We start from the raw sequence: 27,191 nt of genomic DNA, 5'->3' as shown, positions 1-27,191 counted from the left end.
TTTTATCAGTACTTACCACAAACTATAAATTTAACTCATTTTTCTGTACGAAGAAAAGAACAATAAATCCAATCCTTAAATCCTACTTAAACTATGGGCGTTAATGTTAGGTGTTAAGTGTCGGTGCCTCAGCCTACACAAAACAGTGAAATAAGATCTATTTACTACTTGCGGTCTAGAGATGCTTGTAATTCTAAATCTAGGATAATCACCCTAGATTCAACGCTAAGCCAACTGGAATGACGAGTGTATTAGTGTCCTATGTTTACAACGTGTGAGTCAGTAAGTAACTATGAAGAAGCTGTAAATTGGCCTTTGCTATGTCTGTAACTCAGTAACACGCTTAGACAGGAGAGTCCAGTTGCTCCATTAGGGATTGCACTTTCAGTCCGATTACTCAGGAGAGTAAGAAATGGTCAGTAGTAATGTTGCATCTGAGCATAGCCACAGTTCCATTACTACTTACTGGCTGACCTGTGGCTGAACCCCGTGACATCAGGCTCTTTGGTATGATCAGATTACTGCCTATAGGGGTCTAGCTACTGTATGATTGGCTTTATGTACCTGTTAGTAGTTAATGTGGCGAAAATAGACAAATGTACTAGGTAAAGGAGTGTCTACATAATTTTGATTATGTTGTATGACATTGACTGGAAAAAAATAATGTAAGTATTTAAACAGATGGGTTTTTAATGAAAGGTTTCCATCTATAGAAAGGGTTCAAACTCTTTATTCTTGAGTTTCCACTTACCACTTTGTTCTGGTCAAGGTCGTAGTAAGTGTGGCCCAGGTGAAACCTCTTATAGACACTGACCAAAGGCAGAAATCAAACCCAGATCCTCACAACTTATGTTGTGGTGTGACACCCACTATTCCATCTGTCTAATGCCCTAGCCACCGCCGCTAAGATCTCGAGCTCTCAAGTTTAAATCTCATCTGGCCATCCATTCAAAAGACACAACTGGCTGTGCCTGAGGGAGGAAACTTGACGGGGCTCCTCATGGCTACTGAAAATGTGACCTCTGTTGGCTTATAGACATAAGACACCCACACTTCCATCTGTCTAATGCCCTAGCCCACCACCACTAAGATCTTAAGCTCCCAAGTTTGAATCTCAGCTGGGCTATCAACCTGGCCAGCCATCCACTAAACACAACTTGCTGTGCCTGAGGGAGGAAACTTGACGGGGCTCCTCAGGGCCACTGCAAATGTGACCTTTGTTGGCTTATAGACACTGACCGAAGGTAAAGATCAAACCCAGATCCTCACAACTCATGTTGTGGTGTGTCACCCACTCTTCCATCTATCTAATGCCCTAGCCACCACCGCTAAGATATTAAGCTTTTAAATTTGAATCTCAGCTGGGCTATCAACCTGGCCAGCCATCCAACAGACACAACTGGCTGTGCCTGTGCGAGAAAGCTTGACGGGGCTCCTCAGGGCCACTGCAAATGCGACCTCTGTTGGCATATAGACACTGACCGAAGGTAAAGATCAGACACCCACTCTTCCATCTGTTTAATGCCCTAGCCACCTTCTAAGATCTCAAGCTCCCAAGTTTGAATCTCAGCTGGGCTATCAACCTGGCCAGCCATCCAACAGACACAAATGGCTGTGCCTGAGGGAGGAAACTTGACAGGGCTCCTCATGGCTACTGAAAACGTGACCTCCGTTGGCTTATAGACTCTGACCGAAGGTAGAGGTCAAACCCACATCTTCACAACTCATGTCTCTTCCAACTGTGCCATTATGCAGCACCCTGTTATAATTAATGCCAGTGGGGCGCTGGAGTTGCACTGGAGTCTAATGTGCTAGCCCAACACTGCATCTCAAGCTCTCATACAAGATCTCAAGCTCTCAAGTTCTCAAATCTCACCTGGGCTATCAACCTGACTGACCATCCAACAGACACATCTGGATTTGCTTAAGAGAGGAAGCAAGACTGGGCTCCCCGTGGCTGCTCCAAAGGTCAAAGAGGTCACAGCAGATCACAGTGTACCTCTCTCTGTGAGCTATCAACCTGACTGACCATCCAACAGACACATCTGGATTTGCTTAAGAGAGGAAGCTAAACTGGGCTCCCCATGGCTGCTTCAACGGTCAGAGAGGTCACAGCAGGGCACAGTGTATCTCTCTCTGTAAGAATTCACCTCCGGCAGATGAAAAGAAGCGTCCAACGACTGCACGCCTGTCAGTGGGGTTTGTAGATGGTCTCAAGCTCTCCTTGGTCAGCTCTCCTCCAGTAGGGGAGTTGGAAATTACTGTTTGGAAGAAAACAGGGCAAATGCGTAACAGATTTAAAAATACATTGTTAGTGGGAATTATTATATATAGCATCCAGGTTTGAATCTTACTGGCGCCAGACAGGTCTGACAGGTCAGTCACACAGGCATCTGTGCAGACATGTATTGGCTGAGCTTGTCAAGGATGGATGGCACCCTGCCACGGGTATTTTTGCCTTGCGCCCAGTGTCCCAGTGTTTCCCAACAAACCAGACCCGCTGCAACCCTGACTTATAGGGCTTTTCCACCAAAAGAACCATGGTTCTTGAACCGGTTCTGTTCCGCTTTCTTAGAACCTTGGTGTTCTGTAGAGAACCGACGCGCGTTTCCACCAGTTTTTGAGAACTAAGCCTGCGTCATCATCGGTGGGCGTTACTTAACCAAAGTAGAGAGTAGTGATGTGATGGCGGAGCGTGTAGATTATGATTGTGCTGTTGTTACAGATGTTCGTTTTTATGCAAAAAGAATCGATCAGCTGTCGGTGATAAGAAGACGTAGGCGTGTTTGTCGCAGTTGTTGTTTTCTTTAGTTCATTGACGTGAGAAGCGTTTTGTGCTTAGCTCTCGCCTCGACTCTCGGCGCAAATAGCCGATTTGCCCAGCGATAAAACATCACTAAAGTTCCACAGCACGAACAAACATCTGTGTGAAATAACCATCAAAACTACTCTAAAATACAACATATATCTGTGTTTAGCTGGATTTACTTCACGTGTGGTGTTTATGCAGTTCGGGGTTCTCGGGAGAGTCGAAAAAGCTTCACGTAAAAAATAAAGTGGCTGAATGTACTAAAAGTACAACATAGAAACACTACATTTCTCACCATTATTACTGGTTATAAGCGCTCTGTACTGCCCAAATTCATCGGTCGTTGTTTTAGTACAATAAGCCACTTTGTTCGTACTGTCCGGGTCATGTTTACCACCTCATATCACACTTCATCATTTAGAAAATATCAGCGGCAAATTGGCTCAAAATGTAATCAGGTGAACTTTAAAAGATAGAAATGCAGCATTAAGCTCCATACGAGACACCAGTGGACGCCATCGTTGCTGTCGCTATTGTACAACATGACACGCCCACAGGTGACGTCACGGTTCACGCTGAAAAACCAAGTATTCTGTGGAGCCAGATTGGCCCGCCAGTTCGCTGTCTGGAACCTCTTTTTTCCGGTGGAAACGCGCGGAACCGGTTCAAAATCAAGTTCGGGAACCGGAACGGGCTCCGTTCTGCGTCGGTGGAAAAAGGGTATAGGGGATATCGGTTGATAAAAAATGAACAAATTCATGAGTTCCGATATAATAATCACACATTTTGAAATATTCTGCTCGAGAAGTGTTTCCTGATCTTTCTTTTATTGTTTGTAAAAAATAACAATAGCCTCAATATGTCAGAAGAATTTCTTAATTTTGAAAGATTCCTCTCACTAAACGCATATTATAGCCTTGAGCTACAGATGGAACGTGTTTAATCTGTGAATGAAGACAAATGTGTCCCTTGTGGGGTTGTGTAGATCAACTAGACTGAAAACAAGGCTTAACCGAAAGAAGAAAAGGTGGTTGATGCGTTTGCCAGGATGTGTTGCATTATACTGGTATAACTAAGCTGGCAGAAGAGCTTTTTTGTAAATGAAGCGTGTGTTAGCTGAGAATCGGTATAGAACAACAAAGCCGTCGTTTACGAACCTTTTTCACACCTCGGCCACATTGACCACATTCTTTTAGCGCACTCATTAGCATGCTTGTGTGGGTGGGTGTGCACATCCTGTATGGAGGGCATGGTCGTGGGGGGAGCACAGCTGTTTCTTTGTGGTTAGCGAACACGCTCGTGGTCTCAGGTGTTGACTACATTTACATTTACATTTTCAGCATTTAGCAGACGCTTTTATCCAAAGCGACTTACACAGTGAGTGGAACACAATGAGCAATTGAGGGTTAAGGGCCTTGCTCAGGGACCCAACAGTGGCAACTTGGTGGTGGCGGGGCTTGAACCGGCAACCTTCTGTTTACTAGTCCAGTACCTTAACCATTGAGCTATCACTGGCCCCTAACCTGACTAATAAGGTAGAAGGGTGGTTAGTGTAAGGGTTTGGGTTTTAGTGGCGCTCTGATTTACCAAATCCCTGAGGTGGGTGGGTGGGTGGGTGGGTGTCGTGTCATTGCTTTGTTAGGCTGTGTTCATGTATTTATGCCTCTACAACAATCCAGTTCAACATTTATTTCAACATCAACATTTTTGCTACTACAGGATCCTTTGGATAGTATGTATATTCATTTAATGGATGCAATATTTAAATACATATAAATATATAATTATCCTATAAATTTACACTACCCAGAAAGTACAAACTATATTTTATGTTTGCAGCATTTAGCAGATGCTTTTGTTCAGAGACTTACGATTATGACTGAATACAGTTTGAGCATTTAAGGCATTTTTGGCATTTATTTTATCCAAAGCAACTTACAGTATACAGTCTAAGCAATTGAGGGTTAAAGGCGTTGCTCAAGGGCCCAACAGAGGCAACCTGGCAGTAGTGGGGTTTGAACCAGGAACCTTTTGCTTACTAATCCAGTACCTTAACCGCTAGGCTACAACTGCTTATCAAATTTGCATTTAAAGCATTTAGCTGACACTTTTATGATTGAATACAGTTTGAAGAGTTGAGGGTTAAGGGTCTTGCTCAAGGAGCCCAACAGTGACAACCTGGCAGTGGTGGGGTTTGAATCAGCAACCTTCTGATTAGTAGTCCAGTACCTTAACCACTGAGCTACCCCTGCCCTAAGTGTCCAACAGTAGCAACTTGGTGGTAGTGGGGCTTGAATTTGTAACCTTCTGATTACTAGTCCATGAAGCTACCAATGGCCATGAACTGCTACAAAAAAGCTGCAGACAGTTTTATGTTAATTTTGGCTGTGGTGGGTCCGTGTGCGTGCGTGCGTGCGTGCGTGCGTGCGTATGTGTGTATGCATGCATGTGTATGTATGTATTTGTGTGTATGCGTGTGTATGTATGCGTGTGTATGTATGTGTGTGTATGTACAGTGGGGCCAAAAAGTATTTAGTCAGCCACTGATTGTGCAGGTTCTCCTACTTAGAAAGATGAGAGAGGTCTGTAATTATCATCATAGGTACACTTCAACTATGAGAGACAAAATGAGAAAAAAAATCCAGGAAATCACATTGTAGGATTTTTAAAGAATTTATTTGTAAATTATGGTGGAAAATAAGTATTTGGTCAATAACAAAAGTTCAACTCAATACTTTGTAACATAACCTTTGTTGGCAATGACAGAGGTCAAATGTTTCCTGTAAGTCTTCACCAGGTTTGCACACACTGTAGCTGGTATTTTGGCCCATTCCTCCATGCAGATCTCCTCTAGAGCAGTGATGTTTTGGGGCTGTCGCTGGGCAACACGGACTCCACAAATTTGTGGCTAGGCCACTCCAGGACCTTGAAATGCTTTTTACGGAGCCACTCCTTCATTGCCCGAGCGGTGAGTTTGGGATCATTGTCATGCTGGAAGACCCAGCCACGTTCCATCTTTAATGCTCTCACTGATGGAAGGAGGTTTTGGCTTAAAATCTCACGATACATGGCCCCGTTCATTCTTCCCTTAACACGGATCAGTCGTCCTGTCCCCTTTGCAGAAAAACAGCCCCAAAGCATGATGTTTCCACCCCCATGCTTCGCAGTAGGTATGGTGTTTACTCAGCATTCTTCTTCCTCCAAACACGACGAGTTGAGTTTTTACCAAAAAGTTCCATTTTGGTTTCATCTGACCACATGATATTCTCCCAATCCTCTTCTGGATCATCCATATGCTCTCTGGCAAACTTCAGACGGGTCTGGACATGTACTGGCTTAAGCAGGGGGACACGCCTGGCACTGCAGGATTTGAGTCCCTCTCGGCGTAGTGTGTTACTGATGGTAGCCTTTGTTACTTTGGTCCCAGCTCTCTGCAGGTCATTCATCAGGTCCCTCCGTGTAGTTCTGGGATTTTTGCTCATCGTTCTCATGATCATTTTGACCCCACGGAATGAGATCTTGACCCCAAGGGAGATTATCAATGTCTTCCATTTTCTTACAATTGCTCCCACAGTTGATTTATTCACACCAACCTGCTTGCCTATTGTAGATTCACTCTTCCCAGCCTGGTGCAGGTCTACAATTTTCTTCCTGGTGTCCTTCGACAGCTCTTTGGTCTTGGCCATGGTTGAGTTTGGAGTCTGACTGTTTGAGGCTGTGGACAGGTGTCTTTTATACAGATAACGAGGTCAAACAGGTGCCATTAATACAGGTAACGAGTGGAGGACAGAAGAGCTTCTTAAAGAATAAGTTACAGGTCTGTGAGAGCCAGAAATCGTGCTTGTTTGTTATTGACCAAATACTTATTTTCCACCATAATTTACAAATAAATTCTTTAAAAATCCTACAATGTGATTTACTGGATTTTTTTTTCTCATTTTGTCTCTCATAGTTGAAGTGTACCTATGATGAAAATTACAGACCTCTCCCATCTTTCTAAGTAGGAGAACCTGCACAATCAGTGGCTGACTAAATACTTTTTGACCCCACTGTATGTATGTATGTGTGTATGTATGCATGTGTGTATGTATGCATGTGTGTATGTGTGTATGCATGTATGTATATATGTATGTATTTATGTATGTATGTATATATGCATGTATGTGTGTATGTATGTATGCATATGTATGTATTTATGTATGTATGTATGCATGCATGTATGTATGTATGTATATATGCATGTATGTGTGTATGTATGTATGCATGTGTGTATGTATGTGTGTATGTATGCATGTGTGTATGTATGCATGTGTATGTATGTATGTATGTATATATGCATGTGTGTATGTATGTATGTATGTGTGCATGCGTGTGTATGTATGTATGTATGTATATATGCATGTATGTACGGTATATATGCATGTGTGTATGTATGTATGCATGTGTGTATGTATGTATGAATGTGTGTGTGTGTATGTATGTATGTATGTATGTATGTATGTGTGTGTATGTATGCATGTGTGTGTGTGTATGAATGCATGTGTATGTATGTATGAATGCATGTGTGTGTGTATGTATGTATGAATGTATGTGTATGTATGTATGCATGTGTGTGTATGTATGTATGCATGTGTGTACAGTGTATCACAAAAGTGAGTACACCCCTCACATTTCTGCAGATATTTAAGTATATCTTTTCATGGGACAACACTGAAAAAATGACACTTTGACACAATGAAAAGTAGTCTGTGTGCAGCTTATATAACAGTGTAAATGTATTCTTCCCTCAAAATAACTCAGTATACAGCCATTAATGTCTAAACCACCGGCAACAAAAGTGAGTGCACCCCTTAGTGAAAGTTCCTGAAGTGTCAATATTTTGTGTGGCCACCATTATTTCCCAGAACTGCCTTAACTCTCCTGGGCATGGAGTTTACCAGAGCTTCACAGGTTGCCACTGGAATGCTTTTCCACTCCTCCATGATGACATCACGGAGCTGGCGGATATTCGAGACTTTGCGCTCCTCCACCTTCCGCTTGAGGATGCCCCAAAGATGTTCTATTGGGTTTAGGTCTGGAGACATGCTTGGCCAGTCCATCACCTTTACCCTCAGCCTCTTCAATAAAGCAGTGGTCGTCTTAGAGGTGTGTTTGGGGTCATTATCATGCTGGAACACTGCCCTGCGACCCAGTTTCCGGAGGGAGGGGATCATGCTCTGCTTCAGTATTTCACAGTACATATTGGAGTTCATGTGTCCCTCAATGAAATGTAACTCCCCAACACCTGCTGCACTCATGCAGCCCCAGACCATGGCATTCCCACCACCATGCTTGACTGTAGGCATGACACACTTATCTTTGTACTCCTCACCTGATTGCCGCCACACATGCTTGAGACCATCTGAACCAAACAAATTAATCTTGGTCTCATCAGACCATAGGACATGATTCCAGTAATCCATGTCCTTTGTTGACATGTCTTCAGCAAACTGTTTGCAGGCTTTCTTGTGTAGAGACTTCAGAAGAGGCTTCCTTCTGGGGTGACAGCCATGCAGACCAATTTGATGTAGTGTGCGGCATATGGTCTGAGCACTGACAGGCTGACCCCCCACCTTTTCAATCTCTGCAGCAATGCTGACAGCACTCCTGCGCCTATCTTTCAAAGACAGCAGTTGGATGTGACGCTGAGCACGTGCACTCAGCTTCTTTGGACGACCAACGCGAGGTCTGTTCTGAGTGGACCCTGCTCTTTTAAAACACTGGATGATCTTGGCCACTGTGCTGCAGCTCAGTTTCAGGGTGTTGGCAATCTTCTTGTAGCCTTGGCCATCTTCATGTAGCGCAACAATTTGTCTTTTAAGATCCTCAGAGAGTTCTTTGCCATGAGGTGCCATGTTGGAACTTTCAGTGACCAGTATGAGAGAGTGTGAGAGCTGTACTACTAAATTGAACACACCTGCTCCCTATGCACACCTGAGACCTAGTAACACTAACAAATCACATGACATTTTGGAGGGAAAATGACAAGCAGTGCTCAATTTGGACATTTAGGGGTGCAGTCTCTTAGGGGTGTACTCACTTTTGTTGCCGGTGGTTTAGACATTAATGGCTGTATATTGAGTTATTTTGAGGGAAGAATAAATTGACACTATTATATAAGCTGCACACAGACTACTTTTCATTGTGTCAAAGTGTCATTTTGTCAGTGTTGTCCCATAAAAAGATATACTTAAATATCTGCAGAAATGTGAGGGGTGTACTCACTTTTGTGATACACTGTATGTATGTATGCATGTGTGTGTATGTATGAATGCATGTGTGTATGTATGTATGCATGTGTGTGTATGTATGCATGTGTGTATGTATGTATGCATGTGTGTGTATGTATGTATGTATGAATGCATGTGTGTGTGTATGTATGCATGTGTGTGTATGTATGTATGCATGTGTGTATGTACAGTGTATCACAAAAGTGAGTACACCCCTCACATTTCTGCAGATATTTAAGTATATCTTTTCATGGGACAACACTGACAAAATGACACTTTGACACAATGAAAAGTAGTCTGTGTGCAGCTTATATAACAGTGTAAATTTATTCTTCCCTCAAAATAACTCAATATACAGCCATTAATGTCTAAACCACCGGCAACAAAAGTGAGTACACCCCTTAGTGAAAGTTCCTGAAGTGTCAATATTTTGTGTGGCCATCATTATTTCCCAGAACTGCCTTAACTCTCCTGGGCATGGAGTTTACCAGAGCTTCACAGGTTGCCACTGGAATGCTTTTCCACTCCTCCATGACGACATCACGGAGCTGGCGGATATTCGAGACTTTGCGCTCCTCCACCTTCCGCTTGAGGATGCCCCAAAGATGTTCTATTGGGTTTAGGTTTGGAGACATGCTTGGCCAGTCCATCACCTTTACCCTCAGCCTCTTCAATAAAGCAGTGGTCGTCTTAGAGGTGTGTTTGGGGTCATTATCATGCTGGAACACTGCCCTGCGACCCAGTTTCCGGAGGGAGGGGATCATGCTCTGCTTCAGTATTTCACAGTACATTTTGGAGTTCATGTGTCCCTCAATGAAATGTAACTCCCCAACACCTGCTGCACTCATGCAGCCCCAGACCATGGCATTCCCACCACCATGCTTGACTGTAGGCATGACACACTTATCTTTGTACTCCTCACCTGATTGCCGCCACACATGCTTGAGACCATCTGAACCAAACAAATTAATCTTGGTCTCATCAGACCATAGGACATGGTTCCAGTAATCCATGTCCTTTGTTGACATGTCTTCAGCAAACTGTTTGCGGGCTTTCTTGTGTAGAGACTTCAGAAGAGGCTTCCTTCTGGGGTGACAGCCATGCAGACCAATTTGATGTAGTGTGCGGCGTATGGTCTGAGCACTGACAGGCTGACCCCCCACCTTTTCAATCTCTGCAGCAATGCTGACAGCACTCCTGCGCCTATCTTTCAAAGACAGCAGTTGGATGTGATGCTGAGCACGTGCACTCAGCTTCTTTGGACGACCAACTCGAGGTCTGTTCTGAGTGGACCCTGCTCTTTTAAAACGCTGGATGATCTTGGCCACTGTGCTGCAGCCCAGTTTCAGGGTGTTGGAAATCTTCTTGTAGCCTTGGCCATCTTCATGTAGCGCAACAATTCGTCTTTTAGGATCCTCAGAGAGTTCTTTGCCATGAGGTGCCATGTTGGAACTTTCAGTGACCAGTATGAGAGAGTGTGAGAGCTGTACTACTAAATTGAACACACCTGCTCCCTATGCACACCTGAGACCTAGTAACACTAACAAATCACATGACATTTTGGAGGGAAAATGACAAGCAGTGCTCAATTTGGACATTTAGGGGTGTAGTCTCTTAGGGGTGTACTCACTTTTGTTGCCGGTGGTTTAGACATTAATGGCTGTATATTGAGTTATTTTGAGGGAAGAATAAATTTACACTGTTATATAAGCTGCACACAGACTACTTTTCATTGTGTCAAAGTGTCATTTTGTCAGTGTTGTCCCATGAAAAGATATACTTAAATATCTGCAGAAATGTGAGGGGTGTACTCACTTTTGTGATACACTGTATGTATGCATGTGTGTATGTATGTATGCATGTGTGTGTATGTATGTATGCATGAATGCATGTGTGTGTATGTATGCATGTATGTATGTGATTCTTGACAAAGAAAGACAGACAGACAGATGTTTATTAAATTAAATTTATCAAGCATATCACTAAAGCAGATGTGACTTGACAGACCTGTAATAGTAATTCCACTGCCATATCAGCAGATTTTGGCCCATCTGGTGGCTCAGCAGTGTAATGACAAACGAATTTTAAAAAATCATGAATTCATTCCACGTTTTCCATTTTAAATGCTCGAATATGCAGAAATATTTTTCCAATTGTGCGATAACTAAATGTAACTCTCCAATCAGTGCAACAGCAAGACATTCTGCAACAAAAAGACACTTACTAATGAATTGCTTTTAATATACAGTATATAAATATCTTTTTGTGATGTCTTTTTTTCACCTACAGGAGGGGAAAACAGCAGAGGATGTGGCAACCGCAGCACAGCAAGAGCATGTAGCCCTGCTGTTTGCCAGACTGAAAAAGGTTAGTGCTCTTTATGTTCTGACTTACAGCGAGATGCATCATACACTGATCAGCCATAACATTAAAACCACCTCCTTGTTTCTACACTCACTGTCCATTTTATCAGCTCCACTTATCATGTAGAAGCACTTTGTAGTTCTACAATTACTGACTGTAGTCCATCTGTTTCTCTACATACCTTTTAGCCTGCTTTCACCCTGTTCTTCAATGGTCAGGACCCCCACAGGACCACCACAGAGCAGGTATTATTTAGGTAGTGGATCATTCTCAGCACTGCAGTGACACTGACATATGGTGGTGGTGTGTTAGTGTGTGTTGTGCTGGTACGAGTAGATCGGACACTGCAGCGCTGCTGGAGTTTTTAAATACCGTGTCCACTCACTGTCCACTCTATTAGACACTCCTACCTAGTTGATCCACCTTGTAGATGTAAAGTCAGAGACGATTGCACATCTATTGCTGCTGTTTGAGTCGGTCATCTTCTAGACCTTCATCAGTGGTCACAGGGCGCTGCCCACGGGGCGCTGTTGGCTAGATGTTTTAGGTTGGTGGACTATTCTGGGTCCAGCAGTGACAGTTTGGTGTTTAAAAACTCCAGCAGGGCTGCTGTGTCTGATCCACTCATACCAGCACAACACACTAACACACCACCACCATGTCAGTGTCAATGTAGTGCTGAGAATGATCCACCACCTAAATAATACCTACTCTGTAGTGGTCCTGGGAGAGTCCTGACCATTGAAAAACAGCATGAAGAAGGGCTAACAAAGCATGCAGAGAAACAGATGGACTACAGTCAGTAATTGTAGAACTACAAGTGCTTCTATATGGTAAGTGGAGCTGATTAAATGGACAGTGAGTGTAGAAACGAGGTGGTTTTAATGTTATGGCTGATCAGTGTACATTATAGCATACCTAATTTGGCACAGTGCGCCACCTTATGGCTAGACTGTTTGCCCTTAACCCCCTCACACATAGCCTATAATGTCTGTGTAGACTCTTAACCAGCCAAAAGCATCGCTGAGATTTGAACCCCACTGTGCCACCAGAACACCTCTAACTTTTAAATAAAGCCCATTTATTCCTAAAATTTTACCTATCCTTACCAAAAGTGGCAATAAATCTATGACTGACTGTGTATATTGCAAAAAGGTTGCAATAATATGAAGACACTAGTACATGCACACTGCCATTCAAAAAAATAGATGTCTTTTTGGATTGGATTCAGGTTTTCCGGCTGTTTAATTGCCTTTGTTGTATCCATCAATATTTAATTCAAATTTATGGATTATCTAAGCAGATTTTTTACATTAGACCATACACTGAACTAATTACTTATTAATAAAATAACCTCAGAGCTACATTTCAAATGTTCTACTCTAATCTACATCACACAGCGAGCAGTAAATCGCTCAGCTCTAACCACTAAATCCATAAATCAGATGATCTTGCATTAATGGCCTCTTTAATTTGCAATCCATCTCTGATTGGTCTCCAAGGACAACCACAAAGGAGGCTACATCCAGCAGCTGCGACCCACTCAGAGCCCCCAGCCGCGGATCAAGCTGAAGCTGCTCGGCCACTCGGGCTCCGGGAAGAGCACGCTGCTGGAGTCCCTGAAATGTGGCATCTTGAGGAGCCTCTTCAGGCGCAGGAGACCCAGACTTAACACTCCTGTGAGACACCCGGCCTCACCTGCCACATCCAAGCCTGCAGGTAGGTGACACTTAGCAGAACTGAATGAACTGAAGAGTCTAGAGCTTAAAAGTGAGGTTCAGTTCAGCAATAATGCTAACCTCTAGTGATCCTTGCATTATTTTAACCAAGCTGTAAAGATGTCATACTGAAATTTTGAAGCTTTTTAATCAGACTTTCTAATAGAATCTTAAAGACTTTAAAATCAAAATTCAGGTGGAAGAATTTTTACAATGGAATGTTATAGCGAAGCCGCTAAAATAGCTGGAAAAATCACGCACTGATCTTCATATATCTTAATGAATCCCTTCATCTTGATCAATACAGAGTACAACAGAGTAGTGACACACCCTGGATAGTTCTCCAATCCATCACAGGGCTAGTCCACTCCGCAAGCTTTTTGTAGGTCATAAAAAACGAGACCACCTGCTAAACCCCCCATAGAAAGTAATTACCAGGATATTCCGCTAGCACACCAGCGCTGGTATGCTGAACTCTACACGTTTGACTCCCAGCTCTGCTACTGGTAGTCTGGGCGCCCCCTATAGCAGTCAAAGTTGGCAGTGCCTGCAGCAGACAAAAATTGGCCACTAGTCTGCTGGGTGGGATAAGACCAGACTTAAAAAAAAAAAAAAGAAGGTGGGGTCTTAAATGCTGTGTAAGGACCCTGGTTAGTAGCCCAAGGTATCTGTGCGGGAGTGGGGAGACACAGAAATTAGTGTGTGACTTTCCTACACGCAAATCCATCGGAGTATGGGCGAATAAACGGGGGTCAGTGGACTGCGCAGGTGTTGGAAGCAATGGGAATCTAACTGGCTATGCTAAATTGGGAAAAAAGAAAGAAAATGCTTTAAAAAAAATACTGACCAACTTTCAACTGAGGTCCCCAGGATCTTGATGCTGTGTGAAAGCTGCTCTAGCATGTTGCCTGGAGCATCTCCAGATTTCAGTTAGTATAAGTACTGGAGTATATGAGTATATACACCTTGCTGATCCCTCATGCACATGGACCTCACATCACACGCCTACCTCTACATTTTTAATTGAAGTGTACAAAATACTTCTGTGTTATGTACTGTACACCTCATGTGTAATAAGATGCTTATTTTTATGCTTGTGTAATCCCAATACATCTCTGCATCGAATGGGTTGACTGTAGTTTAGCTACTTTCTTTTTGGAGAACTAAGACTTGGTGGTTGCTGGTTGCACATCATCCATGAAGACTACCCTGGCTTTTTATGTTCCTTGAGTTTAACCTAGTGATTTTCAGGGTTTTTTGTGTTCAAGCTTCAATTCCTGCATTACTAATGCATGGGCTTCTACGTTTTCTGCTTATTTCATATTGGATCTTAGCTTTTAAACACCTCCTCTTCTACCTGCTTCTATTTTTATGTACAGTGTATCACAAAAGTGAGTACACCCCTCACATTTCTGCAAATATTTCATTATATCTTTTCATGGGTCAACACTATAGACATGAAACTTGGATATAACTTAGAGTAGTCAGTGTACAACTTGTATAGCAGTGTAGATTTACTGTCTTCTGAAAATAACTCAACACACAGCCATTAATGTCTAAATAGCTGGCAACATAAGTGAGTACACCCCACAGTGAACATGTCCAAATTGTGCCCAAAGTGTCAATATTTTGTGTGACCACCATTATTATCCAGCACTGCCTTAACCCTCCTGGGCATGGAATTCACCAGAGCTGCACAGGTTGCTACTGGAATCCTCTTCCACTCCTCCATGATGACATCACGGAGCTGGTGGATGTTAGACACCTTGAACTCCTCCACCTTCCACTTGAGGATGCGCCACAGGTGCTCAATTGGGTTTAGTCCATCACCTTTACCTTCAGCTTCCTCAGCAAGGCAGTTGTCATCTTGGAGGTTGTGTTTGGGGTCGTTATCCTGTTGGAAAACTGCCATGAGGCCCAGTTTTCGAAGGGAGGGGATCATGCTCTGTTTCAGAATGTCACAGTACATGTTGGAATTCATGTTTCCCTCAATGAACTGCAGCTCCCCAGTGCCAGCAACACTCATGCAGCCCAAGACCATGATGCTACCACCACCATGCTTGACTGTAGGCAAGATACAGTTGTCTTGGTACTTCTCACCAGGGCGCCGCCACACATGCTGGACACCATCTGAGCCTAACAAGTTTATCTTGGTCTCGTCAGACCACAGGGCATTCCAGTAATCCATGTTCTTGGACTGCTTGTCTTCAGCAAACTGTTTGCGGGCTTTCTTGTGCGTCAGCTTCCTTCTGGGATGACGACCATGCAGACCGAGTTGATGCAGCGTGCGGCGTATGGTCTGAGCACTGACAGGCTGACCTCCCACGTCTTCAACCTCTGCAGCAATGCTGGCAGCACTCATGTGTCTATTTTTTAAAGCCAACCTCTGGATATGACGCCGAACACGTGGACTCAACTTCTTTGGTCGACCCTGGCGAAGCCTGTTCCGAGTGGAACCTGTCCTGGAAAACCGCTGTATGACCTTGGCCACCATGCTGTAGCTCAGTTTCAGGGTGTTAGCAATCTTCTTATAGCCCAGGCCATCTTTGTGGAGAGCAACAATTCTATTTCTCACATCCTCAGAGAGTTCTTAGCCATGAGGTGCCATGTTGAATATCCAGTGGCCAGGATGAGAGAATTGTACCCAAAACACCAAATTTAACAGCCCTGCTCCCCATTTACACCTGGGACCTTGACACATGACACCAGGGAGGGACAACGACACATTTGGGCACAATTTGGACATGTTCACTGTGGGGTGTACTCACTTATGTTGCCAGCTATTTAGACATTAATGGCTGTGTGTTGAGTTATTTTCAGAAGACAGTAAATCTACACTGCTATACAAGTTGTACACTGACTACTCTAAGTTATATCCAAGTTTCATGTCTATAGTGTTGTCCCATGAAAAGATATAATGAAATATTTGCAGAAATGTGAGGGGTGTACTCACTTTTGTGATACACTGTATCTTGTTTAAACTGCTGCCCAAGGTTGAAAATCCACTTTGCTCTTTTAAGCTAAATGTGTTTTATCACCCCCACCTTAATGGAGATTCAGACTCTTAGTAATAGTCAGAGGTGGAAAGTAACGAATTACATTTACTCGCGTTACTGTAATTGAGTAGTTTTTTTGTGTACTTGTACTTTTCAAAGTAGATTTTACAACCTGTAGTTTTACTTTTACTTAAGTATGTTTTGTATTAAGAATTGTAATCAGCTACATTTTAAATAACATCTGTTACTGAGTAAAAAAATAAAAAATAAACGATAAAAACTCGACATCAAACCGGCCCGTTAGGCTGTTTGATCCGACCCGCTGAGCATTTACGAAACTGTTCTTTAGAGTCGGGCTTGCGAACTGAATCGCTGAGTTAACGAGTCAGAAACGACTCTCTCTGTTTCATTATGATGTTGTGCATAAACAACTCCATGAATCGGTTCATTTGGTGAAGAGATTCAGATGTATAAACCAATCAGAGCTTCAGAATTCAGATTCTGGGTGGAATTTCAATCTCTTTCTTCATTGGTTGTTGTATAAATGACAGTTTAGTGAACGAATCACCAATTTAAGCTTTTTACCGGGAAAGCAGAGTATAAAGAGAATAAATGATCTACAATGGTTTTCATTAGTTAGGTGGATAAAACAGATACAAGATCTTATATAAAGTGGGTTATATTCCTAATGGGACAACACACGGATATACAGGGGTTGGACAAAATAACTGAAACACCTGTCATTTTAGTGTGGGAGGTTTCATGGCTAAATTGGACCAGTCTGGTGGCCAATCTTCATTAATTGCACATTGCACCAGTAAGAGCAGAGTGTGAAGGTTCAATTAGCAGGGTAAGAGCACAGTTTTGCTCAAAATATTGCAATGCACACAACATTATGGGTGACATACCAGAGTTCAAAAGAGGACAAATTGTTGGTGCACGTCTTGCTGGCGCATCTGTGACCAAGACAGCAAGTCTTTGTGATGTATCAAGAGCCACGGTATCCAGGGTAATGTCAGCATACCACCAAGAAGGACAAACCACATCCAACAGGATTAACTGTGGACGCAAGAGGAAGCTGTCTGAAAGGGATGTTCGGGTGCTAACCCGGATTGTATCCAAAAAACATAAAACCACGGCTGCCCAAATCATGGCAGAATTAAATGTGCACCTCAACTCTCCTGTTTCCACCAGAACTGTCCGTCGGGAGCTCCACAGGGTCAATATACACGGCCGGGCTGCTATAGCCAAACCTTTGGTCACTCGTGCCAATGCCAAACGTCGGTTTCAATGGTGCAAGGAGCGCAAATCTTGGGCTGTGGACAATGTGAAACATGTATTGTTCTCTGATGAGTCCACCTTTACTGTTTTCCCCACATCCGGGAGAGTTACGGTGTGGAGAAGCCCCAAAGAAGCGTACCACCCAGACTGTTGCATGCCCAGAGTGAAGCATGGGGGTGGATCAGTGATGGTTTGGGCTGCCATATCATGGCATTCCCTTGGCCCAATACTTGTGCTAGATGGGCGCGTCACTGCCAAGGACTACCGAACCATTCTGGAGGACCATGTGCATCCAATGGCGGTGCCGTGTATCAGGATGACAATGCACCAATACACACAGCAAGACTGGTGAAAGATTGGTTTGATGAACATGAAAGTGAAGTTGAACATCTCCCATGGCCTGCACAGTCACCAGATCTAAATATTATTGAGCCACTTTGGGGTGTTTTGGAGAAGCGAGTCAGGAAACGTTTTCCTCCACCAGCATCACGTAGTGACCTGGCCACTATCCTGCAAGAAGAATGGCTTAAAATCCCTCTGACCACTGTGCAGGACTTGTATATGTCATTTCCAAGACGAATTGACGCTGTATTGGCCGCAAAAGGAGGCCCTACACCATACTAATAAATTATTGTGGTCTAAAACCAGGTGTTTCAGTTATTTTGTCCAACCCCTGTAGATCAGGTAAGCAGATAAGTGGTTACGATTTTCTGCTGCTGCTGTGTGATTGATCTGGGTCGCGGTTCTGCTGTTTACCGTACACTTTAATTTTGCAATGATAGCAAAGCATTATTAAATATTGTGATTTTTTATGTTGATTTATTTAAAGTAAAACGGACAGCATAAATATGATTGTGAGATTCTGCTGGTTTGATTTTGATCATGTTCCTGCGTAAGACCCTTATATTTTTTATAAGTGCAACCCTAACCGGGGGGTTTGTCCTCCTTCCGTTCTACCCTAGACATGTTCATCAGCTCTTGGCCCAACTTCCGAACAGCCATATCCTAAGGTTTCTAGGTTTCTGAGCAGTTGCATTGTATTTCCTCCCACAAGAGACTCATGTCACTGTGCTTTATGAGAGGAAATAAAAGTGTAAGGGAAAGCCGCAGAGTTCTGTGGAAGATGGCAAGTGTGCCAGACATATTCAGCACGGTGTGACTAACGCGTTCTCCAAACCCACATGCAGTCAAAAGAACAAGAATAAAAAAAGCAAGGCTTTCTCTGGGTGACACTGATGAGTGTGTTGACTGCAGAACTGCTTCCTGCCATTTTACAGCTCCACAGTGGTCTGCACTGTAAATTAGACACGTTTAGGACTATTTAACACCCTGATTCTCCATTTAAATCTTTGCTAATTCTAATTTAATCTCAATACATTGAGAGAAACCAACAATATAAGCATTTTATCTACATTTCATGCATATATCCACTTCAAATACTCACATTTCCTCTCTTCTGGGTTTCCCCAGCTGTGCTATCAGCTGGCCGGGCGTCTACATACAGACGTGTGTTTGGGAAGCGGTGGCTCTGCGATGGATTGGCGTCCTGTCAGGGGTGTGTTATAGCGTTGCGCACATTGTTTCCTGGGAAACTAGACCCGCTGCTTCCCTGACCAGGATAAAGTGGTGGTAAAGCATGAAAATAAAAAGAAATGAAAAATATTTAAGATGAGCCGCTCAGGTGGCGCAGCGGTAAAAACACACCCTGGAACCAGAGCTGGGATCTCGAATACATCGTACCGAATCTCGGCTCTGCCTGCCGGCTAGGGCTGAGTGGCCACATGAACAACGATTGGCCTGTTGTTCAGTTTGGGGAGGGATTAAGCCAGATGGGGTCTCTCTCATGGCTGATACGATTGCGACCTCTGCTGGCTGATTGATGGCGCGTGCACAGAGATGGGAAAAGAGGTGCTGTCAGGGTGTGTCTCTCCGTACACAGTGCTGAGCTGCACTGCACTCGTCAAAGTGTAGGTGACAAGATGCAAGATGCATACGGCATGCTGCCCAAGTGTCGGAGAGGGCGTGGGTTAGCTTTGTTCATATATATTAGACAACCTTAAATATGTAATTATGTATGTATTTATCTCTCTCTGGTCTTTGTGTGTGTGTGTGTGTTTTAGTCTCTGTCAGCATCTCAAACCTGTATCCAGGCTGTGAGAACGTGAGTGTGAGGAGTCGCAGTATGATGTTTGAACCCAGTCTGACTAAAGGAGTGCTGGAAGTGTTTACTCCTGTACACAGCGCCCTCAACACGACTGACGACACTGCAACCAAGGCCATCGACATCCACTCGGCCAACGTCAACGGTCAGACACTCACCATCAAGCTCTATTGTTTTGTTTTTTTTAACTACATGGATCATTTTATTTCTGAACTTACTAAACAAGCTACAAAAAGCAGCTGGTCACATCTTATTCAAATATTCATTAGCATTTATGCGCCATGTGCCATGACTAAGTTATTATTAGTCATAGTTCTGTGCTGAAGTGCTCTTAATAAAAAGTGTATCCTGGGGGTGGTTGGGGCACAGCAGTCCATCGCTCTAGCCCACCATTTTTACAGAGAAGATTGCCTGGGTCTCAGAGCGAAAGACATGATAAGGGATCACCCTTTTCCTGCTGCAGCAGCGATACATGCTTTCTGGTTGACATTTTCCTCAGTACATGCTAAAGCTCTTTCTAAGAAGTAGAACGCTGACATCTCGAGCTTGCGAGTTTGAATCACAGCTCTGCTAACTGGGTTTGCTCATAACTACTGTGATTACGACCTCTGCTGGCTGGTCGTCGGCGCCTGCACAGAGACGGGGGATATCAGTGTGTGACGGGGATATCAATGCGCGCCTCTCCTAGATCAGGAGTGGAGGTCTGCAGCAGTGGAGGTGAAAATACAAATCAGGTAATTGGAGGAAAATTGAAGGGGAAATGCATTAATACGAGTGTGCAAGCTCTTGAGTCCATGAAAACAAATCACGCAATAATACAAGAACTGCTTAGACTGGACAAAGAACTATACAGCCGAGGATTTTCCGTTGTCTACTGCTGGATTCCAAGTCATTATGGTATAGAGGGAAATGAAAAAGCAGACAGCTTGGCAAAGGAAGCAAGAAACAAAGATATTGCTTGGAGATACATCCCAAAGATTGATGCTTACCCAGAAATCAAAAACTACTGTAAAATAAAATGGCAAGAAGACTGGTCCACCAATACTCAAAACAAACTGTATGAAATAACTCCAAATCTCAACATTAAACACAATCGATTTTTCTTAAATAGGCACGACCAGACAATTATTACCAGGTGCCGAATCGACCATACTGCCCTAACCCACCGACACCTGCTGGTTGGCGTGCAGGCACCAACCTGTCAATTCTGTGGTGCACCCCAAACAATCAAACACATTTTATTAGAATGTCCTACAGTTTCAGCCATCAGAGACCATTTTTACAGGGTTTTTTTTTTCACGTTTTTGATAAATTTCTAATAGTAAGGATCTCAAAAAAAAAAAAAAACAACCAAAAAAATATTGGTTGAGCACGTAGCCACTGATGCACTGCTGTTTTCACATCATCATCACATAAAAACCTTCTTCCCCTTAAAGCTTCTTTGAGCATCCAAAAAGATGGAAATCAGATGGCACTAAATCCGGACTATAAGCTCTCTCTCAGTCTCTCGGACACGACCGATTACTACTCCTCCCACCCTCACCGTTTCCAACCAAAATATAAAAGAGCGGCTCTTGTCTTCACACGAGGAGGAGGAGGGTGCTAGCCTGCAGCTCGTTTCAGTCAGCATGAGTGTTGTGCCTGTGTGTGTCTAAAAAGGGCACAAACAACAAACAGTGGTAGCCTAGTGGGTAGAGCTTTGGGCTATCAATTGGAGGATTGTCGGTTCAAATCCAGGCCCTGCCATGCAGCCACTGTTGGGTCCTTTAGCAAGGCCCTTAACCCTGTCTGCTCCAGGGACGTTGTACAATCTCTGACCCTGTGCTCTGACCCCAGCTTCCAATCAAACCTGGGATATACAGAAAAAGATTAATTGTACTGTACATGTGTATCTGTATAAATGACAAATAAAGGCATTCTATTCTTCTGGAAATCTTAAAGGAGTCAGGAAGGATATTTATTAATGCATATTATTTTGGGTGTGTGCATCAGGTGTTGGAGAGTTCAGCGTGTGGGAGTTCTCGGGTAATCCAGTATACTACTGCACCTATGACTATTTTTTGGCCAACGATAGCACAGCCATCCACCTGGTGCTGTTCAGCCTGGAGGAGCCGTACGAGACTCAACTCAGCCACATTACCTTCTGGCTCAACTGCCTCAAGGCCCTTACGCTGCCCGAGGACAACATCGGTAAGTTAGTGTATGCGCTGCATGGTCTCCTATAGAGTGGCTTATGGGATACATTTATCATGGGGATTTATATCTGTTATTAAATGCTACATAATTACATAAGTACATAATTGTTTACAAATAATTCATTCTTAAGGATTTCCAAACCATTCATCAAATGAGATCATAAATTTGATGATTGGGGGGGGGAGCTCACTCTTTCTAAGCTCCAGGTCTCGAATTCCCAGCGGTGCTATCAGCCTGTGTGCGTCTACATACAGACATGGGTGGCATGGTGGCTCAGTGGGTAGCACTGGAGACTGAAGTTCTCTTTTGTTTTGTAGCTTTTGGAGGGAAGATCAGAAATCCTCTGCAAGTGGTGCTGGTGGCAACACATGCTGACATCGCCAGCCTGCCTCGATCCTTCGGTGGAGAGTTCAGCTACGACAAGGAGAGATCGTTACTAAAAGAAGTTCGCAACAGGTAACGTTCTCGTCAATGTTGAATTAAATATTAAGTAGTTTAAAAATTACTCAGCAATTTTGCTGTATTATTTTGGTGTATCATTTCCTTGCAGCATCTTTCATTGATTGATACATGTATTGAGAATAAGTCGATTGAGATCGGAAATCAGCGAATCAGTCAGGGAGTCAGCGACTCAGGGAGTCAGCACATCAGAATCAGAGAGTTGGTGAATCAAAATCGTAAAATCAGAATTAGAGATGAATCATGTTTTTAACTTATAATGATTTTTTTATTTATTAGTCTTATCAAGTTTTTTTTGTCTTTTTAAATGCATTTTCTGAATAAAAGTACCTTATAGCATGCATGGACATTAATTTTACAGAGATGTAAAACATCCCAGCCTTCCAAAATGTGTAGTTTTTTAATAGTCATAGCTAACATTTTATAACAGTCCAAGTTGTCTTGATTTACTAGTAGAATAGAAACCTTTTATTTGTCATATATACATAAACAGGTGGACAGTACAACAAAAAAAATTTTTTCACGTGTCACATCTTGTTTATAAGCTGGGGTCAAGACACAGGTTTTTTTTTTCCCTTTTTCTCCCCCTTTAGCGCATCCAATCGTTCAATTTGCATCGTGCTTCCTCTCTGTCTATGCCGAACCCCGCCCTGACCGAGGAGATATCTATCCCCTCCGAAACATGGGCAGCAGCCGGATGCATTTTTGCCACCCACACATTGATGAGTGTGGCGCCACCTAGCGTTGCATGCGGAGAGACACACCCTAAGAGCACTCTTCCTCATCTCTGTGCAGGCGCCTCTAATCAGCCGGCAGAGGTCGTAATAGCATTGTGACAGAGAGAGACCCACATCCGGTTCTTTGTCCCACCCCCCAACTGAGCAACCGGCCAATCGTTGTTCATACAGCCACTCAGCCTCGAACCGGGGAGGCAGAGCTGGATTCGATACGAGGTACTCAGAATCCAGCTCTGGTTTACCGCTGCGCCACCTGAGCGTCTAAAGCACAGGGTCTTATTTGCAGTATTTTTATCTAATGATACATGTATTGAGAATTAGTAAATTGACAGCAGGGAGTCAGCGATTCAGGGAGTCAGCGATTCAGGGATTCAGGGAGTCAGTGATTCAGGGAGTCAGATAACAGGGAGTCAGGGATTCAGGCAGTCAGCACATCACGATCATGATTCAGATCCAATAATTGTAAAATCAGAATTAGGGATGTATTAAGTGGGATCAAGCCACACTAATATTGTTTTCTCTTTTTTTCATTTTATAATGTCATAGTTAACATTTTATTCTTATAACAGTCCGAGATGTCTTAATTTGCTAGTAACTAGTACTGTTCTAAATAGGTAAATAAAAAAATCATGTAAAACCTTTTGAACATTATTAAATTGAAAAAAAAAATTTTTTATATTTACTACTGTTAAATGTACATGGGTCCATGACTTTAGAAAGCTTTGTTAATTACTACAGCTGCCGTTTCATTTTTATTTCATATTTATTAGGGCTGTCACACGATTACAATTTTTAATCGAGATTAATCGCGATTAAAGAACCAAATCAATCGTAATTAAACGACTGCAAAAATAATAAGCAAAATTTGAAGTTATGCACATTTTTATTGCAAGAACATGTTTACCAATAAAAATATATAATAAAATTATGATAAAATTATTAAATCTCAATTCTTTTTAGAAAGCCAGCCAATGCCTATATAAAGTTGTTAACAGCTACCCATATTTCAGCCGGTTATTTAAAATGACAAGTCTGTTCACATTATCTGACAGAAGTGAGGATCTTTTTCTGTTCGTAACCCTGCCACTGGAAACAGATGCTCAGGGTACTAACATGAACCATTTCTAGATGCAACACGTATAACGTAATGTCGACCCACATCGTTAACTATGTTAAAGCGTCTACAGTCCACTGTGAACCATTTAACACCAGCGTTTGTAGTGTTCCCACGACGTGTACAGTTCATGAGCTTTCCATCTAAATTCATCTGAGATAAAGTTAGACTGAGTCTGAGCTCATTTACCCTGTGACGCGTATCCGTGTGCGTAGACGCCTGATGAAACAAACGTTTGCTCTGACCAAAGATGATATTAAAGCGTCAATTAATAACTGTAATTTTGTCTATTGATGATTTCTCATGCTTTTTGAAAACATAAATGATTATTTAAAACACCCTATATTTCACAGTATGTAGTAGCGGCAGCTCAAGTAATTTGTAACTCCAGTGTTATTGCTATACACAATGTTGCTGTGTTAAATCAGCGGCAATTACCACAGTGACACATGTTTAAAGTGGCACAAACAAAGCCCAATAAAAATTGTTTGATTAAAAATTATTCTCGATTTTTTTTTTTATCGCGATCTTTAATTAATGCAATTAACGACAGCCCTAATATTTATACTAAATGAAATGCTTAACAATGTGCAGATGCAAACAGAGTTAATACAAAAATTAAATAATTACACACATTTATTCTGCATGTGTTGTTGCACTTAACATTATATTCATTAAACCTTTACAATTTTTAAAGAAAATAAAATACAAATTGTGGCACATACACAAGTTTGGACACCCAACTAAATCACAGGGTTCCTTTCTTCTTAATTTGAAAAAAATCTATAATTTGGCCAGAGGTAGCCAAACTTTAGCAGAAATAATAAAGTAGTACTGTAACTTTGACAGTTCTGAAAGCTTTCATTGCTTAATTTAATAAAACTGCTTTTAATCTCTGTCAGGTTTGGAAACGATCTGCAAATAGCCGACAAGCTCTTCATAATGGACTCTGGAGCCTCCACCTCAAAAGACATGAAGTTGCTGAGAAATCTCTTATTAGATCTGCGCAACTCCATCATCTCAGTAAGAGCACTCTGTTCACTCAGTGCACTGATGAAACAGCATTGGGATTAAGACGTTCTTTGAAGTTTAAGATTGATGTCGTTCTGTGTTCACTAATGAGGCCAGAAACTTTACTGTGATTATAGTTGGATTAGATATTTAGTTTCTTTCCTGGCAGTTGAAATATTAATAGCAGTATTTTAAGTGCATAATGATGTAGTTGTCTGTGAAAATCCTCTTCTTTCTGTTTCACCATGTTTCTTGTCATGTCTTGTGTGTAAGTAAAACTGTTGTATGCCATGACCCACTTCTAGTCCTTATATCTTAGACATAGATGCTCACACAAAGCTTTTTATCTACATTCTCTGTAATGAGACTCTCTCTGCTGTCTCCTACAGTAGTTTGTCTATTCTTCTGTGCCTCCTACACATACCTGCAGCCATTTCCTACTAATCTGCCTTTTTCTTCGAGTTGACTGTCTTTACCACATTCCACCCACTCTGTCTCCATCTACACAACATCAAGTAGTACGATGAATGATATGAAGTGACATTATAAAAGTTATAATGTAAAAAAGCGATGTGATTCCCAAACTTTTCAAACAGGGGTAAAAGGGGCACGTGTTTGTGTCACTTTGCAAAGAGGGCCGCGGTCAGGCTGAGTCTGGGAGATACTGGCTAAAGATGATCTATTATTGGGCTTTACTTAGCCCACATTGTTATGTTTTTAAGCTTCATGAATATGATCTGATGTACCAAGATGAACTGAAATGAAATTTAGAGCCTTTATGTGGATAAAGCTTTACACACAACCATAACGTACATTTTCACATTCTAATCCATCTAAAACTCGAAGAAATCAATAGCTGCAAATATGACATCAAATTATGCTGGATCGCCGCTCAGGTGGCGCAGCGGTAAAAAGAAACGCGCTGCAACCAGGGCTGGATTCTGAGAAGCGTGGTATCGAATCCAGCCTTGCTTTACCGGTTCGAAGCTGAGTGGCTATATGAGCAACGATTGGCCGGTTGCTCATGTGGGGGGTGGGACAAAGAACCGGATGTGGGTCTCTCTCTGTCAGAATGCGATTGCGTTCTCTGCCGGCTGATTGGAGGCGCTTACACAGAGATGGGAGAGGGTGCCCTTAGGGTGTGTCTCTCCGCATGCAACGCTAGGTGGCGCCAAACTCGTCAATGTGTGTGTGGCAAAGATGCATCTGGCTGCTGCTCGTGTTTCGGAGGGGATACGGGTTAGCTTCAATCACCTCCGTCAGGGCAGGGTTCGGCATGGACAGAGAGGAAGCACGATGCTAATTGAACAATTGGATGCGCTAAAAAGGGGAGAAAAAGGGGTAAAAATGTATAAAAAAAAATAAAATAAAAAAAATTATGCTGGATCCTGGGACATGGTGGCATTACTGGAAATGAGAAATCAGACCAGTTAGGTAAGAGAGCAACGAGGGAAACCTGCAAATGTACCCTATCAGACATAAAACCCTTAATCAAGGCCTATATTACATTACATTTTTAGCATTTACAGTAGCAGATGCCTTTATCCAAAGCGACTTACAATTGAGAATATGAGGGCCTTGCTCAAGGGCCCAACAGTGGCAAGCTGGCAGATGTGGGGCTTGAACCAGTGATCTTTTGATTACCAGCCTACTAGTCTATCTTAACCGCTGAGCTACTCCTGCCCTGTGGCAGAATGAATCGCTGAGCTTGGATGTTGGGGTGGCTGCTATGGAGCTTGTTTTTGGTCTGCATTTTCCAAAGTCACTGCCTGGAAAGCAAACCGAACAGACAGTAGTGTATACAAGATGCCAATGGAGATCTACAACCACTGTAAAATACCCATAACATACTAACAAAGTACCCAAGGTACCACAAAAATTTATATAAACTAGCAATTTAAACACAATGGATGGAATATTTAACCAACGAAAAGCAGTCACGCTTATCAAGTTTTTTTTTTTTTTTAACACAAAACTGATAGTACATACAGTGATCAGCCATAACATTAAAACCACCTCCTTGTTTCTACACTTACTGTCCATTTAATCAGCTTCACTTACCATATAGAAGCACTT

The 27,191-nt window shown here is 42.6% G+C and overlaps 1 protein-coding gene across 1 annotated transcript in view; it reads left to right on the top strand.

Annotated features, from left to right (window-relative positions):
- dapk1 (death-associated protein kinase 1) overlaps positions 1-27,191 on the top strand; it is a 191,159-nt gene that overhangs the window by 150,264 nt on the left and 13,704 nt on the right. Inside the window, exons 19-24 of the mRNA XM_063017857.1 lie at positions 11,368-11,445; positions 12,945-13,161; positions 19,558-19,743; positions 21,591-21,788; positions 22,112-22,250; positions 25,007-25,127. Coding sequence (XP_062873927.1) covers positions 11,368-11,445; positions 12,945-13,161; positions 19,558-19,743; positions 21,591-21,788; positions 22,112-22,250; positions 25,007-25,127 — 939 coding nt within the window. The remainder of the gene's footprint in view (positions 1-11,367; positions 11,446-12,944; positions 13,162-19,557; positions 19,744-21,590; positions 21,789-22,111; positions 22,251-25,006; positions 25,128-27,191) is intronic.

Source organism: Trichomycterus rosablanca, chromosome 21, assembly GCF_030014385.1.
Source record: "Trichomycterus rosablanca isolate fTriRos1 chromosome 21, fTriRos1.hap1, whole genome shotgun sequence".
Taxonomy (NCBI): Eukaryota; Metazoa; Chordata; class Actinopteri; order Siluriformes; family Trichomycteridae; genus Trichomycterus; species Trichomycterus rosablanca.
This window is presented reverse-complemented; position numbering and strand designations above follow the sequence as displayed.